We start from the raw sequence: 19386 nt of genomic DNA, 5'->3' as shown, positions 1-19386 counted from the left end.
CTTTTTTTATCATAACAATCATGTTTGGCTGTTACATTGTAGGTACCAATGGTATCGATCACGACCAGCTAGCAGGGTGTCAAGGTGTCTTCTGGACACACTAAGGAAATAAAGAAATTAGATGCTCAGTCCTTTTTGCAGGGGACACTCAGTCAGAGGGTACCCTGTTTCCCTCAGCTGGTAATTACATACACAATGTACATGTGTTTCCCCCACACACTCTACGACTATTTTTTCCTCATACTAGACACTGGAACAACATGAACATTGATTGAAATGCAACTTAGCAAAAGGGTAATTGTTAATCCAAAGAGCCCATTGGGGAAGTCTGATCCACCAACCCAAATTTTGGACACCCTGTCTATAAATCCTAGCTAAAAGCCTGACATGACTGACCTCTTCCAGGGTGGTGTCAGAGATGCCATAGGTGGAGATGTGCAGCTTGTCCAGGTTTGCGTCCAGATCAGAGAACAGTTTCTCTAGCGCAGCACCATTGCTGCGGCCGTTGGGTAGCAGGAATATGACCTCCTTCCCGATGTTCTCCAGCAACTTTGCATCAGGAATGTGCGACATGACCAGGGAGTTCACCACACTTTCATTGAAGATGCCTGAAAAAAATGAGAAAACTGTAAATTGTAAGCAAGGACAAGTTAGTGTAGGTGACCCGAATCTACATCCAGGCTTTGTGCATAAATCACAGGCCTCAGAGTCATTCTTGTTACCTTCACCAAAACGTTGTGGCTCATTTGCAATTCTGTGTCCCTGTGTGTGTGTGTGTGTGTGTGTGTGTGTGTGTGTGTGTGTGTGTGTGTATGTGTGTGTGTGTGTGTTTGTTACATGATTGTGTATGTGTGTGTGAGCATAACTCGAAAAGTTGTGGATAGATATCCATAGGCTATTTCAGTATTTGGTAGGTGGCAAGAGAGTTGGGAAAACGAAGGTCAAGTTCAATGATGCCCCCACACACACACACATTTCTGAGACATTGCCTACACATTTTCACTTGCTAAGTCCCCACATCTTTTGCAGTTAGCTGAGTGTTTAAACAATGCTCTTGTGCAAGTCAGAGAAGAGACAAGTAAACACTTTGAACAAGAAACAAGAAAACTTGGCTCTAAAGAAGAGACTGTCTGACCTGTGATCTCCCCAGAAGGCATGTCCAGGACACTGGACATGGCCGAGGCTGTGTCATCACTGGTGTCTGATGACACCTCCGAACCAAGTCCTTCATCTCCAAGGGACTAAAACACAAGGCGGAATGGATGTTAAGTCTGAGGCAAAATCAGTCTACATACTGTGAAAAATAAACTTTAATAAGAAAGTGCCTACCAGTTGACATTAGAAATTCCACCAAAAATTAGATAACTTGACTGCACAATTGTATAAGGTACAAAAGTACAGCAACTTCTATTAGTTAACAGTTTCAGGAGACTAAACTACTTTCTGCATATATATACTACTAACTATTCTCATGCTACTCTGCACATGTACATTATAATCTTTTATAGAGTGGATCAGTTTCCTAGAATCGAAGTACAAGTTGCTGTCTGTTGTATAATTTGCAATTGTTGAGCAATAAACTAAGTTATTTTATTAGTTAAGTGAGATTTCTGAGGCTGAAAAGCATTGAAACCAACACCCACCTGTCCATTGTGTCCATTCTTAGCCACGGAGGCCACACTACTGAAGGAGCTCCCGCAGCGCGAAGAGGTGAAGCTACCGTTCGATTTCTTGACGAGCGTCAGGTAGTAGCCGTTGCCATAGCGACTCTTGAGGAAGAGCGATGATCCGCAGCAGCGCAGCTTGCCCTGAGAGATGATGCCGATACGGTCACCCAGCAGGTCAGCCTCGTCCATGTGATGGGTGGTGAGGATGATGGTACGGCCTGGAGGAAAGGTAAACACAAGATGGCATGCCTCGATAAAGTAAAAGTAGTAGTGACCACGATCCAATTTAGCAGTGTATAAACTTACGAATAGAAGGAAGTTTTCCTACCAGCCCTCTGATTTCATCTTCACCTCTGACTAAATTTTTACTTTAAAATGTCTGAGAAACAAGTAAACAAGTGGGAGGGTGTTTGGCCAAGAACCCAGAGGTCCTGGGTTTGAATCTGGGGTCCCCTGACCTGACTTGGCCCGTTGACATTGTGCCTTTGGGAAAGGCACTTAACATGAATTTCCTCACTTCACTAAGGTGAAAATGAGTACTAACTAGCTTTGATTAGGGACATCCCTTTGATAGGACATTAAATTGAGGACCCGTGTTTGAGGAGAGCTACATGTACACCTCGACCGGTGTGAGTGAATCAAATAAATCTGTCTGGATATGCAGCTTGCACCTTGCACTCTTCGGTACAAAGAGAGCCAGATCATGAGGCGGTTTACCGCGTACAAAATACAAACAAACAAAAAATAAAACCATGCCTTACCTTTCTTGTACTTAATGAGCAGGTCCCAGATGCCCCTACGTGAGTAAGGGTCGACTCCTGCTGTCGGCTCGTCCAGGATAACAGTGTGGGAGTTGGCCACAAACGCTATGGCAACCGACAACTTCCTCTTCATGCCGCCTGAAAACAGCAAATTCAGAAGCATTTTGATAACGAAAATTCAAATTCTAACATAAATCTATGAGACTATGACAGTTACTACATTATCATGAAAGGATAACACTAAATAACCTAAAATAACTACAAAGCTTATAACTATCCTTAAGTATACTCACAGTTCTATACCAATTATAGAAACAGTTAATTTGGTCATAGCATGCAACACCATCGATATCTTTAATAGTCTTAAAGCATTATTGGGAATTAACGTACAGGTTAGGCAACAGTAACTTTTCTTTTAAGTACCAGATTCCTTATCTTAGAAATTGTAAAGTTAGTTGTATCTTACATGACTCTTGATTAGTTTCCAATTCCAGCCATTTATAATTATCATACTATGACTTATCATCATGACTTATACTATGTAGCATCTTCACATCAAGATGTTTGTTATTATCTTTACCTGAGAGGTTCTTGGATACCTCATGCCTCTTGTTGGGCAGTCCAACATCCTTCACCATCCTGTCCATCTCATCCTGAACTTCTGCCTCAGACATGCCCTTCAAGCGGCCATAGAACCACAGGTGCTCCGACACTGTCAAACTGAACAACAAACAAAATACAGCTTTGTCTCAACACTTCACAACGAAACACACATTGCATGTTCATTATTGACGGGATTTTTCATTAAAATGTCAAGATTTCAGAGGATAGGATTGCTTTCCACCTTTCTGCACTTTTCACGTACCATCATAAACAGTCTACAATGGGAATGATCTTATAACTAATAGATATAAAATAATTGAACTCACTCGTCAAAGAGCACGTTGTGCTGCGGACACATCCCCAGGCTCTTCCTGACCTTGTCGATTTCGTACCTGATGTCCCTCCCGTCAACGTACGCCGTGCCCGAGGTGGGCGGGAACAGACCAGTCAGGATCGACCTGGGAAATCAATGGTACCAAATGGTTTGTCATAGAGCCTTCCGCATTGAAAGCATTTTAGACAATTCTTTTAGTCAAGTCTTCTCTTACAAATCTAGTACACTACAACTTAATTTGTCACTTCTTCTGAGTTGCTTGTCTACCTTTTTTTTCTAACTCGTGGAAAAATTTGTTTATATTAAGAATTTCAAGAATGAATAAAAAAAAAGAATCAGATTCTTCCCATGGAAATTTTCACAACAAGGAACACTTTCTTAATTTTCTTAAGTTTAGAATTCAAACTATTTCTGGATTTTCACTATCAAGAATTTTTAGAAATTCAAGTCTAAATTTATTGTTTTCTTGTCTGGCTACATTATTTTCCTTGTCATCTTTAAGAAAATATTCAGAATTTTTCACTTCTCTTTCTTGAATGATCTTACTTCGAGAAAAATTTTGCAAGAAAAAGTTATATCAATAATACATGTAAGAAGTGGACAAAATGTAATTATTAAACACAGAAAGTATTCTTGGATCCAAGGATCAGACAAGGATAGATTTGTGTGGACTACACTCAGACTGAGATAATCGTCTGTGACTCACATGGTGGTGGTTTTGCCGGCACCGTTGTGCCCTAGGAAGGAAGTGATCTGCCCTTCGTAGAAGTTGAGACTGAGTCCGTCCACTGCCAGCTTGTTCCCATCCTTGTACACCTTGGTCATGTTCTGGATCCCCACACCCAGGGGAAGGTGGGTTGGCTCCTTCTCAAAGTCTTCCGACTCTGAAAATATTTGTTTCCAAAAGTCAGGTTTAACCAAACTTGTTTCCAGCTTTAGACGTAGGCTTCTGGTCAAATTAACTTGAAAAGGACTAGAGGAATGGTCAAAAGCTTGTTGGTACTTGGGTATGGAATTGTTCTTGGAATGTTGTGTCAAGAACAACATATAATTTTGATAAAACAAGACTTAGTCTAAGCTCAAAATTTCATGGTTTTCTTGGTAGATATAAAATTGGGACCAAATTGTATAGTACTTTCTAATGTTGACATTCAATTTGTTACAAAATTAGCAGCTTATTTTTACGTAATATAGACAATAGAAGTTTAGAATTGCATGTACCTTCAATCTGGGGCATGTCGGCCATGCCATGAGTCAGGCCACTGAGGTCAGAGTCGGAGCTGCACCAATAGGACTTCATGACAGGGAAGTACCAGGGACGGGGCACACCGTACTGTCCTACAGTCAAACAACATGCAACAGGAAATACGTCAGTCTAGACACTTCTCACAGTTATTGTCAGCACTTCAAATCTGTAACTGCATCAACTTGACAAAGTCAAAGGTACAGTTATGTACTAGAACGTAAATGTAAAGAATTTCTGTTGCAGTTCCAAGAAAAGTTCCTAGGGGTCCTTTAAGTTCAATTTTCCCTTTGTTCTCCAGAAAACTGACACTAACCACATGCATTACAGATACATGTACATATCCTTGATAGCAATCCATCTGAATCCACTGCTTCTTAAGTTGATGTACAAAGTACAAGTGCATAACCACAAAACACACACACTTGCACATAAATACCATGTACATGTACCACACACACGCACACACACACACAGATATTGTACACACGCACATACAGATATCATAACAATCCCTCTAGATCCATAGCTTTTTAGAACTTATATGCAAAATACGAGGGCAGAAACACATGCACACAGATGTTTCATATAAAATACAGGGGTATAGAAACACACACTCACACATCTGGATCAATGGCTTCTTAGAATTAATATGAGAAATACAAGGACAAAATGCGTGCAAAAACACATATGCCAACTAGTGGGTGAACTAAAAGCCTGTACCTGGGAAGACAGCTTCAATGTACCAGGTCAGCAGACCGTACAAGAAGGCATCAAACAGCATCATGACGAGGGAGAAGCCGAATGTGAAGGAGTCCTGGGGGGAGGGGTTGGTCCAGATGTTGTCCCACTGGACCCCCACCCCCTGCTCCTCAAACCTGGCGATGTACGTACAGCCAAACCCAAACGCCACAGACGATAGTAGGCTCTGAAGGAACAAGGTAAAGAATCCAAATTACGCAAAGTAAAGCTTTGTGTATATGGTAACACGCTACAAAAGAAATTCTTCATGTGTTACGTAAATTCAGAAAACTTAAAGTTAAAGAAAGTTTTTTTTTAAGACAATAAGTTCAAACATATCTGATTCTGATGATATTACATCATATCATGATGCAGAATACCAATAGCTTAAAAGGGAAACACTAAATATATAATATACAGTTTGCCTAAATTCTGTCTGGTGGTCCCTGAATTCTGCTGACATTCTTAGAATTGTTACCTACTACTAGTAGATATTGATAACATTTTCAAATTGTTTCATCATACTTATAGACAATTCATTTGGACATGATCCACTTAAAATGAACTCTTTCTGCATTTATAGTGACGCCTCTTGTACATGAAGTCAAAATCAGTCAACCCTGCCTATGGTGACCACGTGACGAGTAAAAACAGCCGGGATTCAAACTCCCAACCTCTTGGTCCAGAGGTAGAATCACTAACCACTGGACTGCGCACACTACTAAATACACTTCCACTTACAGAGAGGCCCTTAGACCCATCAGTCATCCGGTCCTCCCACACGATGATGAAAGTGTAAGGCAGGTACAGCACGAAGTAGATGATCCCGCCGCACGCCGCCGCCAGGTTCGCTCGCGAGAAGAACGTGGAGATCAGGAAGCATTGCATGATGGTCGCAATGGCGAAACAGAGCAGGAAAACGATCAGGACGATGGGATTGCTGTTCTGCATCACTGCTCCGTACTGAAATGCGACGGAGAAAAACTTAGAGGGTCATCTCACTAATTGAAAATAACATTAGATACATGTAATTGAATTCAATAGAAGAATCTAAAATGCTACAGTAACTGTTGTGCAGTTAAACAATGTAGCCGTTCTTTGGATATTAATTGCTTTAAGATCATCACTGTTATTCTGATTTCTATACCACTTCTATCTCATTCAAAATTAATGAAGGTGTTTGTGTGAAATCAAAGACAAGCTTAAGGATAGCGTGAAAAAGCAGAGAAATAGTACATGACATTGTACAATGTATAATAGGATGCTAGTTGTCATATCAAAGGCGGGATGCAGCTTTAAAGTCCTTAATTGATGAACTAACTAACAGTGTTATTTGCAACTGGGGAGCAGTTGTTGATTCAAAAATGAATCAACTTACAAAATATTCTCAATAAATTACTCATCACATTGTTATTTCATTGATTTCTGTTTGTTGAACTAATGATTGGTTCCTACTTGTTTTTCAGGGGTATATTTTTTATAGTGTAGCTGTACAGCAATTGCAATATCAGACTGTTGATTATCTAAAGCTGCATAATTTCAACTTAATGAATTATTATTGGCATTTAGAATGATTATCATAGGTACTGGTTCAGTTGATTCAGAGCTTTGCAATCATTTACAAAATGTCAAAAGCAATGATTAATCTTATTTTTTCTGTCATTGACTTCTTTTGTTGAATTAATAATTGGTGCCAGCTGTTTTCCTGTGGACTAGTGGTTTACCTTCAGCAACAAGGCCAAGAGAATGGCCGACGCAAAAATGACGACCATACTGTTGACGAACCAGGCCACCCAGTGGACGCCATTGCTCAATCCCATAATCCTCATCACCTCTTTCAGGCGCTGTTCCTTCTCGTAAACGATTCTTTTGATCACCATGGCAACCGAGTATATCCATGCGAGGCACATGGCCAGGGGTAGCATCATGGCCGTCGCACTCAAAAACCTATGTTGGGCATTGACCGTAATTATATTGAATAATTATTTTTGATAATTAGAATTTTGTATTTTGCAGTCAACCTAAAAATTGTTGCCGTCAATGCTCCAGTTTGGATGGATCTTTTGTTCCCGATTCTCTGTTTGAAGGAAATGTTTTTATTTAAAGTAAGGTTGGGTATTAGGGATAATTATGATGGGATTTTGTTGATGAAAACCTACATGTATGGTTGAGGGTTGAACGGTCTTGGTTAGTTGCTTGAATATACTAATAATTATTGTTGTATTGTGACTGTAAACAAGGCTACAGAATGATACATGTACATCCATCTGAATAAAGGAAAGGTGGTTGGAGGGTAAAAAACTAAATCTAAAAGAAAAGAAAAGAAAAACAATGAAAAAAAAGCATGTTAGAAATTGGTCTAGCTATAACACCACACCACACCTGCTAGTAAAGCTACACAGTCACCTGGCAAAGAATATGAGAGTTACAAGGACAACCAACATGTAACATGTTACATGTTGTGACAAGATGGAAACTGACAGAATTTCACTTTTAACTGTGCGTCTGAACAATTCAATCATTTCCACCATAAAAATGTGACAGTGTTAAGGACTGCCACCTAGATAATAAATAAAAAATGCGTTCTTGATGAAATTGCAAGAATAGCAAAATTTTTAAGATATCTGATGTAATGGTCAGGAATTTCCAAGTAGCTCAATTGGTAGCAGCCTCACAGTTGACTAAATCCAATTAGCTGGTAACTGGGAGACCCCGGTTCAATCATGGGTTGAGGACATCTTGGTTGGGGCTACACCGGTCTTTTGGGAGGGAAGTAAAATGGGGGCCGACTATTTGAGGAAGGGCTAGCAACCCGTACCAGTAAAAAGTATACCCTGCCTACTGAAACAAGGAAAATTGCTGCCCTTTGTGCCACTAGGCACTACAAGCGTCTGTACGAACGAATGATGTAATAGTCATGTTGGTTGTCCTTCTGTGTTATTAGTGTTAGTATCACCCCAGACTGTAGACGCTACCTTCAGCGTTGCTGTCAGCAGACAAATGGTAAGGAACATGACGGCGATACTGGTAATGAACCAGGCCGTCCAGTGGACCCCGTTAGTCAGGCCCATCATCTTCATCACTTCTTTAAGACGCTCCTCCTTCTCGTACACGATGCTCTTGATGATCATGGCCACGGGGTAGATCCAGCTCAAGGTCATGAACATGGGGATGGAGCGCGATAACGCCCACACAAACCTAGCGGCGAATTACAGAATTGGAGTCTACAACTTTATTTTGACAGTACAATCACAGTATTACACATTGTATTCTTCAATGTACAGCAAAATAGAGCCCATGCAGCTAGCAAAATACATCCACTATAAATACATCCACTATAATGTAGTAATGTAATACAAAGATGCATAGCCTGCATGCAATGCTTGCAATGGTTGTTGTAATGAACAGCCACAAATTAAAGCCATCAATTACAAAATTCCTGTAATTATATATTTTTGGAGGGATGCAACCTGTATATATAATATATAATTATGTATGAAGTTGTGCCTCTCCCACTCTGTTGGAGGATAATGTTATAAGATGAAAAGTAAAGAAATGTACAATGTAATTTCACATCAGGATGACTGTGTCAGTAGAAAATGGAACTTTTCTTTCAAATTACTTGAAATTTGAGAAGAAGAAGGAACAAAAAAACTATAAAGAACTGTTAATAGTTGAGCCACAAGATGTACAATATTTTGTAAATAATAGTATGCGAGGCTCTTTAGCACAAAAAACAATATTACTCAAATTCAGATACTGTAAATGACAAGTGTTAAACTTACGAGTCTTTGGTGTAACAGGGATACGGGAACTGTTGGAGATAAATTCCGGTGATTGGTTCTTCATCCTTTCCCGTCAGGGCGCGAATGATCCCGTGTTCGATCATGTCCTGCAGGTAGACAAACCCTCCCCGGATGTACGCCATGTCATTGAAGGGTCGATCACGTGCCCCGGGCCTCCAATACCTGACATATCAAGAAAAAAATCATAACAGGCAACACTCTAAATCCAGAAAAACAATCTAAATCCAGAAAACTTTCATCATTGTGTCATAGTTTGAGAAGGAAACTTAATTTTCGAGAATATGACTGAGTACAATATGGTAACAATTACATCTATTAGGTATCATGGATATGTCCCAGGGGACTAGGTCACTTCTGCAGGATTCTGGATTTGAGTGCAGAATTCTGCACAGTTTTCTGCATTAGAGTGCAGAATTCTGAAACCATATGCAGAATTCTGAACCATATTCATAATTTTAAAAACCATATTCAGAATTCTGCACCCAAAATTCTGAATTTTCCATCCAAATGCAAAATGTGAAACAATATGCAATCATATAACTCACTTTGAGTTGCTATAAATGAAACGTTACATGATTATGTATTTCTGCCATTTGCAACGGCAAGATTACAAACATCACAGATCGATCTAGACTTAGTTATTTTTTTCAAATGCTAAATATCTGATAACACTTTTCAGATATTCAGACACTGCAATTGTTCTCATAGAAGGCATCATTGTAAGGTAGGACCAATTGTACCTGTCATATATTCTGGTGGTGTGGGTGACTACATCGATGTCCATCCTGATCTTATACTCCACATGTGGGGGGATCGCTTCCTCAGACTCAGAATCGTTCATATTTGTAAAGACAATACCTGTGGAAAGGAGAATTTTGTCTTAATAAATGTACATCACATCAATAAAGAATCGAGTTACATACATGTAGAGTACACAGTTGACATGTCCTTCTTACGAAGAGAGTGTCCAGTGATTCAAAAGTATCTCCTATAAAAGGAAACCAGATCAACTGACTTAGTTTGCAGACACTTAGCATGACAGCTCGTTATATAACATCAAACAACTGGTCCCACCTAAACTATTCATATCTGAATCTTTATTCACTTACCTGCCCACAGGGTGTTGTCAGCGATAAGCTCATGTCCTCGTACTGTGACATCTTCCTCAGTTTCCATGGGCTCAAACTTGTTCAGCTCCAAGCACTGGTTATACAGTAAACAATAAAGTTTTAGATTTCAAAACATACCATATGAATTCCGTAAAACTCTAATGTATTCAGTAATTCTGTAAAAGTTGTTTTTACTCCATAAAACTCGTATGAATTCCATAAAATTCATATTGAATACTTAGTCTCTCTTGTTCAAAATCTCTAACCTGTAAATAGTTCAGAACAGTTCGGAATGCCCCATTGGTTAGCTCAATTGCGTCCACCCAGGTGTAGTTGGTGCCGCTGGTTGTATTTCCTCCCAAGAAGCCGGTCAACCACTCAGCGGTCAGCCATGGATCTGGTCCGAGTCTCTCCTCTATGGCCGCATCAAACTGTTCAGCAACCAGCGGGTTCGAAAGATAATCCTGTGGAAACAATGTGGGGAAAATTTCACATTAGGCCATGTTGATTTGATTACTAGTATGGATGACATCCACTCGGAATCCAAAACTGATGCAAGCATGCGAAGAAAAAAAAGTTCAGCAAAAAAAATGCCTTCATTATAAAATCCAAGTGGTCAAGAAGGTTGAACAAATGACTAAACACACAGAGTAAGGTATACTGAAAAATAGATTCTTCATTTTTGTGCTATCACATTTTCTACTCTGACTAATTGACTTTAGCATTCTACGACATTAGTATCAGTTTTCCGATATTTTTCCACAATTTACGACATATAAAGATATATTTGCTCCTTTTGCAGCTGCTTTGTATGATTTACAGCATGTTCGAAAACTTTATTCACTGAAAGGTGTGGAAATTATTAAAACTTACTTTCAACACTTGCATGCATTTTATGAGTTGTCGCACACTTTAGTTTAAAGATCTGCATCTAATAACTTATAGTTAGATATTTTACAGATTACAAAAACTGTAAATGTGATCAGCTTACCCTGATAAAGTTGACGGTGTCACTGTTGGTCAGGGTGTCGTTGATTTCAGGTGACAGGACAGTCAGCCAGGTGTCGGCGAAGTCCTCCAGACGACCAATCTCTTGGAATGTGGCATTGGCCTAAAAAATAACATTAATGAATGAATGAGCGAAAGAGCTATATTGTATGTTTATACTCTTACAAATAAGTACAGGTCAAGATGATACAGCAGTTTTAAGTACAATTAGTGCTGTAAGAATGTGATATGATCCAGGGCTCCAGACTAACTTTTAGGCCTAGGAGCACTGTGCTCCTAACTCAAAAAAGTTAGGGGCACCAGCAAAAATCTAGGGGCACCACTACAAAAAGTTGGAAGAACAAGCAAAAGTCTTGGCTATACCAAATAATACTCCTATTAATCATTGTTATACGTTAACAACCGGGAATAAAGTATTTGAATAGATCATAAAAGATAAAAACCTACATTGATGGTGCAGAACAATTGGCAATTCAATTCATTCAATACCTTCCTACATACTGATACTAGTACGATGGATTTTTAGAAAAATTGGGCATAGGTTCCCCGGCTGGCCCCTATCCGGGGGGCCACGGTGCCTCAAGTTCAACAAGTTGAAAAATACACAATGGTATTTTTTACTTGGAACAAGGCAGGTAACGATTCACATAACCTTGAATGATAAATAAATAGATGACTCTAGAACTTATCTATTCGGTTCATGACCAAAACAAATAAAGTCATATTCCATAATTTGAAACTTCACTGCTGGCATCAAGTTCAACATTTTTACAAGCATTTCTTTTCTTTTTACCCTCACCCTCTGTATACAGATAATCCAAAATACTTTAATATCCTTAAAATTCTTGCTCAAAATAGTATCAAAAATGATCTGTTTGTGCCGACCCAGTCAAATCGGGAACTTCGAAACGCGTAGTTCAAATTTCGCGCGTCAGGACCCCGCGGCGCCGTCATCCAATGACAGGCAGACCGCATGGGGAAAGCTTTGTGATTCGCCGCTGTGCAGTATAGACAGCAGCAGAATGAAAGTACATGCAGCACCATAACAACGGGCAGGTAATGAGCTTTGAAATGATACCGGTGACAAAAGGAAAATTTGATATTTTTTAAAATAAAACTCCACTTGAATTGATTCATCAATTTTTGATCGTAAAAATCATCGCTTGAACAGGTATATATATGACAGCAGGAAACAAGCCTTTCATTCTGCTGCGGTCTATTTTTCATAAACATCATGGCCGCCATTGTCATTGAAAGCAGCGAGCGTCCGGCGAGCGCTCACTTTCATCGACAAAGTTTTGGCGTTTGAAACATTTTACAAATCAAACAAATACACCACAAAGGAGAGAAACTTATATCCTTTATTTCTATGGGTAACTTTGCCACTAGGAACGGATAGTTTTTGTACCGCGGGTGTGGGAACATGATAGAAAATTTACCGACGATATTCGCGGTAGCATTGGATACCTATATTTTCGGCTTACCGCTTAGTTCTGCAGCCATTATCCTGGCGCAGGTCTTAATTTTGGACTGTCGCACCGTGCGACCGTGATTTTAAATCTAGTCGCATTCTCAAGAAACTGGTCGCATACATATTGTGTGCGAGTCGCACTCACGAGCGCTGTGATCTTACATCTACAGATTCTAATTTATACTAGTATGTAAAGGTTCAACTTCTTGCTTCTTAAGGTGGTTTAAAATATATGGTTTAACATCTAATTGCATAAGGAATATAAATTTCTCTGCTATCTAAATATCTTAAACTCTGGAGCTTATCTCGTACACAACTGAAGAGATTTCTCTCATTGTTGTGTAAAGTACAGTCCACAATAAAATGATACTTAATCTTCTATTTTATTTAAAATCTGTACCTCTTTGAGTATTTTCCTGACAGCGGGTGTGTCTGGGCTGTACGGGATCTTGCCTGCCAGCAGAGGTTTCAGGTAACTCCACAGGAACTTGGTCAGCCTCTCGCTGTCCAGCTGATGGAACAGCCGCTGACAAAACGGAGCTGTGAAATGGGAACAGCACATTTATGTAGAGCTTACATGTATAAAGATCAACGATAAGCATCATAACAAGCTATATATTCCTGCGGTTATGATATTGGACATACAAATGATATACAACTGTATATTCAAGGCATAAAAAGATAACGAATGGATCCATAGTAGAAAAAGAAGTAGCATTATTTCATAATTTCAGTGCTAACATGAATGGTTGGTGCTGAAAGTCATAGCTTTTGACAGTCGTACCCATACACTACCAACACAGTGGTCAGCAAAATCATTTGGGGGACACTGCTCATGACGGTCATGTATCATACTTTTTTTCATTACAAAAGGTTAAAAGTAATCCACTTCACATATTTAATTACACTGAAGCTCTGAAAGACCCTCACTTGTTCTGTTGTCTTTAGCAAAGTCTCCAGCATCATTCTCATCATCGTTGTTAAAGTAGTCTCGAAACTGCACAGACTGCATGGACTCCTGGGTGAACTGGGCCATGTTCGATGCAAAGGAGCCGACATTCAGGGCGTCCTCTCTCCCACACACCAGCAGTCCCAGGGACGGCACGGTCCCGTTTTCCGTGCGAAGTAGAGCTGTGATGTTTTGGATATCGCTGATGATTGACTGGAAGCTACCCAGAGTACCGATCTGTGGCAAGGAGAAAATATCAATCCTGACTGTCGGATCACAATAAGTACTTCAACCAAGGACAGCATCGCCATTAGCGGTTTGACCAATGAGAGTTGAGGATTGACTGGAAGCTACCCAGATGACTGGTCTGTTGAAGAGGAGAAAACAGAACAGAACTAATAACAGTCCATCACAATTAGCACTTCAACCAATGATAGCATCACTATTAGCAGTTTGACCAATGAGAAACTTGCTGCATCCAATCAAATATTTGGCGGAGGGGGGGCGGTTTAATGCACTTTTTATATTTTGACAGAGATTGGCAGGACTATGGGATTAGTTTATTTCAACCCTTTTTGCTCCTTATTGGGGAGTTGTCATATCTGCTAGTAACTCATTGATCTCGTACTTGGAAAGGGACCTGGCAGCTAAATACAAATGGATGCAGTTAAGTCGTAAGGTTGTCTTAATCTTGTAGATAGAAAATCAAGACTTTTCAACAATGTGAGATAACATCATTACAGGCTATGAACCCCAGAAATACCTACATCTTCTGACAGACGTTGAAGTCGTTGGAAGGTAGCATTCCATCTGGCCTGGGCTTCGGCCGGGTCAAGGGAGGTGTTGTCTTGTACAAAGTTGAAGATCTGTAAGGTTCAACAGAGATCAATTTGCAATGTGTCTACTAGATATTCATGTTTCTTCTAAGACTTGCATTTATAATGTCATCCATAATTTGTAGAAAAATGAGAAATTATGCAGAGTAGTCCTTCAATACAACAAAATTGCCCAGGAATGACTATAAAACTTTTTATCTTAAATTTTGTACTTGTGTTCATGTTGTATATCTAGTAGTAACTACATGTACAATGGTGAGGTATCTAGTGATGAGTGATGTATTTATATGAGTTTTATAAGTTGTGGAAATGGGATCTTTAGCCATTAGATGTACTGAGTCTTCAGTCTAACAAAAACCAGACTGAGTTACTATCATTTACAAGCAGAATGTAAATTTTACATTGGTTTGGGCCAAAATGTGTCTAGTAACTAAGGCAGGCATAGCTGGAGATGGTAAAACCATGAAAAGTTGGCTGATTTTCTGACCTCCTCCACAAACTTGGTCCAGTCCACATCTCGTTGGAACTCCCTCGCCAGTGCGGTCAGGTTCTGCGCCGACAGGCCGCACATTGCCGTGGTTACGTTGGAAATGACGGCAGGGTTGGTGAATATGATGAGCTGGCCGAGAAGGGTCTCGTTGCACACGATACGGCGGAGGGGGACGCGATCTGTGAATATCAGCTGCACAGCCTAGGGTGGAGAAACATGGACAAACAATGAAGGCTTTAAAAAATGTATCTTCTTGTAATGGACTAATCAATTATTAAACCTTATCTTGATTACTCCCTTAAACGCAAACCCGTTCTATAGAAGGCGGCACCGAAGGTGCCCGGTACGTTCGGCGCGTTCCGCGCGGTTCGAACAAGGTATAAGTAGGGTCACCTACGGTGCACCTACGGTGCCGATCATTTTGACACTGGCCGTCTTGGCGTGCAGACCTACAAGCGATGGCGTCCAGGGCACAACTGGGCGAACCCGGAAGCGGCGCGCTCTTTTACGCGGTGCCATGTTCCATAGAGCTAGGCATGGAGCATTAGGGCATTATATAGAACGGGTTCCCGTTTAAGTGCGAACATTTCTGCATTACAGTACCTGTTGTGGGTTTAACTCTGCCGTGGTGAGGTCGGTAACGATGTCCGGTGACAGCGACAGGTTGTGCCGCAGGAACCGCTCCATTCGGTCCACATCCACTAACATGTCGGCAAACTTCAGCCCATCTGATGGAGGAAAGAAACTTAGTAACCACTTCTTGTCAAATTTCTGGCTTTTGTTTTCACTTTAACTCATTTGTCACCATATACATTGCAACAAGTTAAAAGTTAAAGTACTCCCCGCACCGAAGGTGCATAAGGCGGCGCCCATCTCCATTTCTGTAGCCCTGGGCCACACAACTTTTGTGCAAGTCACTACAGCAGGGGGCTAGTCCACTGGTAGTGAAGTGTGTTTAACTTCCATACCCTTTCCCAAATGCTGAGTGCTAAGCAGAGAAAGCAGTATGTACCATTTTTTCAGTCTTTGGTATGACCCGGCCGGGGTTCGAACTCACGACCTACCGCATGCAAGGCGAACACTCTACCCACTAGGCCATTGCACCGGCATTGCAACAAGGCCCAAAGTCCAGTGCAATTTGGTCAGAGAGCTGATCAGAAGAAAACTGAATGATTCAGTAAAAAAAATACCAATGGAAATTTTTTTCATCTAGAGAACAGTTTAACCCGTCCATAATGACTTTGGGCCATTGCAACAAGACCCAAAGTCATTATGGACGGGTTAAACTGTTCTCTAGATGAAAAAATTTCCATTGGTATTTTTTACTGAATCATTCAGTTTTCTTCTGATCAGCTCTCTGACCAAATTGCACTGGACACGTCTTCACACAGTGCTTCCAAGCAGCTCTGTCCAGCGGGTCCACGTTGGTGAGGCCGCACTCTGTAATGTATTTCTTTACGCACTCAATCCAAGATTTTTTTGGTCTACCACCTATAACTACAACTTTGTCTAGTAGTACATACTATTGACCAGGTTTATGGTGCTATTACTAGAAAGTATAGCTGTCACAATCTGAACTTGTACAAAATGTATTTGTATGACTTACGGTGCACTACTGCACTCCTGTTGTTGAAGAACTCCACCAGTTCCTGCAGTGCCTCGTAGTCTTCCACCAGGTTGGCCAGCCCTAACAGCTGTGTATCGTTGGCCAGCAGCTCATCTATGTCAAAATACAGCTGGGATAACCTGCAAATGGGCAGAGCTCAGTGACTTTTGCTATCTAAACCTCTGAAAGTTAAACAGTTACTTTCTGAAGGTTTCTAAACTGATGGAACACATGAAAAAGTATAGTAATTTCTGACTAGTTAACAGCAACTTAATCTAAGCTACTTTTACCGTCACTAGTCAACCGCTGAAATTTCATCATTGCAAATTTTTGATTACGTGTACTAACATTTGAGACAGTGATGTTTGTTTTCCATCAAGAAAAGCAAATGCCGTGAACTACTCCTTTTCCCCTTATCACTAAAATTACCAACTGCAATATCAAATAGGTTTCCTGTACCCAACTAATTTTCAGCCGTCTATTTCTATGTCCTATGTCTATATCACAGATGAGTTTGCATTCTTTAAAGTAGTAGTGAGAGGACACTTTTAATAAACAGAGAAAAATTTTCAATACTTTCATGGTATTACATAGATTTGAGAGAGTGATCATTTACATATTAAGAGAAGTACTCACAATACAGAACTTAATTTCATCAAACAGATTTCTTGTAAAATGTTACATTGTGTACTTACGGTGAGTCCTTGAACTCAAACACACTTCCCGGTGCCTCCCCTGCCAGAGATTGGTTGTAACACTTGTTGTCAAAGTTACAGATGAGAGTCTGCATGAAGGGTATCACACCAGCCGAGGGGAGCGCCTTACTGGGATAATGACCTATAAGGGGAAAGAAACGGTGATGATTAGACTTTTGTCAGGGTCCATTAGTAGTTGTCTCTTTAATTGCAGCTTTGAACATGAATAAAATTTAATGGTAGAAAACCTTTCAGCAAAACTGGAGATCTCCGTACAGAAAATTGTTTTGTGGGAACTGCACATGATGACAGTATAAAGTTTGTGAGAAGATACCATTAACTCATTCATTTACAGACTGGAATATTCCTTGGAAATATTTCAAAACCAAAAGGAAGATATGATGCTTACTTTCATAAGTTTCATCATTGATATTAAGGAAGAACGTTGTTTGAACTTAAACAAAAAAATGTCATTAATCCAATGAATAAAATTAGTATAGTCATAATAGATGGGGCTCAGTTATTGCCAAACTGTTCCATCCTCCCTCTCCCATTTTCCCTGTACAGTAACCAAATACAAAACTGGCAAACACTTCTACGTACATACACATGTACATCCTAGACCCAAAAACATGATGTGATGATTGTATGACGGAAACAGAATTTCGAATAGACTTCATGACATTGTAGGTATTGTTACTTGGATTCCCTGATAAAAACTGGTACTGTATACAGTCAACTCCAATTGATTTTTGTACTGGACCTACAGCTAAAATATCTGAATTCTTCCTCAGAACCTCAGAACTCCAGACTTTTGTAGCCTGGTACTCACACTCATGTTGACTGTAGGGAGGGCGGCTGGTCCTGATCCACACCAGGATCATAAACAGGATCAGCGGCCAGATTATCTCTATCAGCAGCCGCACCTGGGGTCAAATAAGGTCAAGTTTATGACCATGTACATGACTGTACATGTACATGGCAAACTTAAAGCCCCAATACGCTTTACTTTCTACATGTTAGCTTTAATTATAATCTTGCCCACTTCTCCTTAAGGTTCAAGTAACCAATATCCTAACATGAACAACAACAAAAATTTTTACAAAAGTTTGAATGCTTAAAGAAACATATACATGTACTATGAAAAATAATGCATTTTAGTTTGGTGATTTTGCAGTGGCTTTTAGTTCGCATTTAAAGCAAGGTGATACTAGTAGGCGGGCAGAAGACAGAACAAGCATTATCGAGGTAGTTTTAAGTTTGTGCTGAAGAGGTTACCGCGAAACCTACACATTACATTACATTAAACCACTGCAAACTTAAATGCATTACAGTTGATACTAGTATTTTGTCCAACTCACTTTCTGTCGCTTCCTGAGTGTGAAGTTTTTCCATAGCAGCAGTTTTAACTGCACCCAGAATCCCATGGTTCCAAACAGGGGCTATTCAGACCCTATAACAACAGGATATACATACATTGTAACTGTGGTCAGGTGTCAGGTGTCAATACAGACAATTATCTTGCCTTCAAGAAGGTATGATGAAAAAAAACTTCCCAGTTACTTTTTCACTAAGACTACATGACTGACACAATTATAGCTACCTAACACATGACGTTGACTATATACATTAGTGTGTAATATATAACTTCAAGTAGCTACATACCCAGTAGAGCAAGCAACAATGGAAATGTTCTAGAGAATGTTGACCCCTTTTCCTGACGTCAGTGATGTGTGCAGTGAATTACAAGTGTTTCAGAATGACCCCATTCGGGTGGGGGCCTCTTTGTTTGATCCCAGGTAGGCTGGGAAATGGTATCTGGGGTAACATCAGCCATGCGTTTAGACTGCAGCTCATATTATAAGAGTACCAGTTAAGACAATTTGTACACATTTACTTAATGACATGGAGGGGTCAACATTCTCCAGAACATCTCAATTGCTAAATTGTTTTATAAAAAGATGTCCAAAACATAATGATAGCAGGGAAAGATTATGTTGAAAAATAGTAAAATTTGTTTTGTATTATATTGTTTATATGACGTACTAGCTATACAATACACACACA

General features: G+C 40.0%; 1 protein-coding gene across 2 annotated transcripts in view; it reads right to left on the bottom strand.

Annotated features, from left to right (window-relative positions):
- The window catches only part of LOC136445388 (phospholipid-transporting ATPase ABCA1-like), a 35824-nt gene that overhangs the window by 14412 nt on the left and 2026 nt on the right, over nucleotides 1–19386 (bottom strand). The window contains exons 2-26 of one of the 2 annotated variants that reach the window (XM_066443372.1): nucleotides 18681–18772; nucleotides 18152–18245; nucleotides 17320–17461; nucleotides 16625–16764; nucleotides 15622–15746; nucleotides 15016–15219; nucleotides 14460–14558; nucleotides 13674–13929; nucleotides 13144–13283; nucleotides 11256–11375; nucleotides 10531–10728; nucleotides 10265–10358; nucleotides 9896–10013; nucleotides 9135–9317; nucleotides 8325–8547; nucleotides 6091–6312; nucleotides 5332–5536; nucleotides 4587–4703; nucleotides 4072–4249; nucleotides 3358–3489; nucleotides 3009–3148; nucleotides 2429–2566; nucleotides 1644–1885; nucleotides 1136–1241; nucleotides 397–608 (exon numbers count right to left, since the gene is read on the bottom strand). In XM_066443372.1, the coding sequence (XP_066299469.1) occupies nucleotides 397–608; nucleotides 1136–1241; nucleotides 1644–1885; nucleotides 2429–2566; nucleotides 3009–3148; nucleotides 3358–3489; nucleotides 4072–4249; nucleotides 4587–4703; nucleotides 5332–5536; nucleotides 6091–6312; nucleotides 8325–8547; nucleotides 9135–9317; nucleotides 9896–10013; nucleotides 10265–10358; nucleotides 10531–10728; nucleotides 11256–11375; nucleotides 13144–13283; nucleotides 13674–13929; nucleotides 14460–14558; nucleotides 15016–15219; nucleotides 15622–15746; nucleotides 16625–16764; nucleotides 17320–17461; nucleotides 18152–18245; nucleotides 18681–18746 (3894 nt within the window). In that variant the 5' untranslated portion in view covers nucleotides 18747–18772. Of the gene's footprint in view, nucleotides 1–396; nucleotides 609–1135; nucleotides 1242–1643; nucleotides 1886–2428; nucleotides 2567–3008; nucleotides 3149–3357; nucleotides 3490–4071; nucleotides 4250–4586; nucleotides 4704–5331; nucleotides 5537–6090; nucleotides 6313–7073; nucleotides 7297–8324; nucleotides 8548–9134; nucleotides 9318–9895; nucleotides 10014–10264; nucleotides 10359–10530; nucleotides 10729–11255; nucleotides 11376–13143; nucleotides 13284–13673; nucleotides 13930–14459; nucleotides 14559–15015; nucleotides 15220–15621; nucleotides 15747–16624; nucleotides 16765–17319; nucleotides 17462–18151; nucleotides 18246–18680; nucleotides 18773–19386 lie in introns of both variants that reach the window. The other variant, XM_066443373.1, reaches the window with a different exon arrangement.

The sequence above is a fragment of the Branchiostoma lanceolatum genome, chromosome 11 (assembly GCF_035083965.1).
Source record: "Branchiostoma lanceolatum isolate klBraLanc5 chromosome 11, klBraLanc5.hap2, whole genome shotgun sequence".
NCBI classification, from domain to species: Eukaryota; Metazoa; Chordata; class Leptocardii; order Amphioxiformes; family Branchiostomatidae; genus Branchiostoma; species Branchiostoma lanceolatum.
This window is presented reverse-complemented; position numbering and strand designations above follow the sequence as displayed.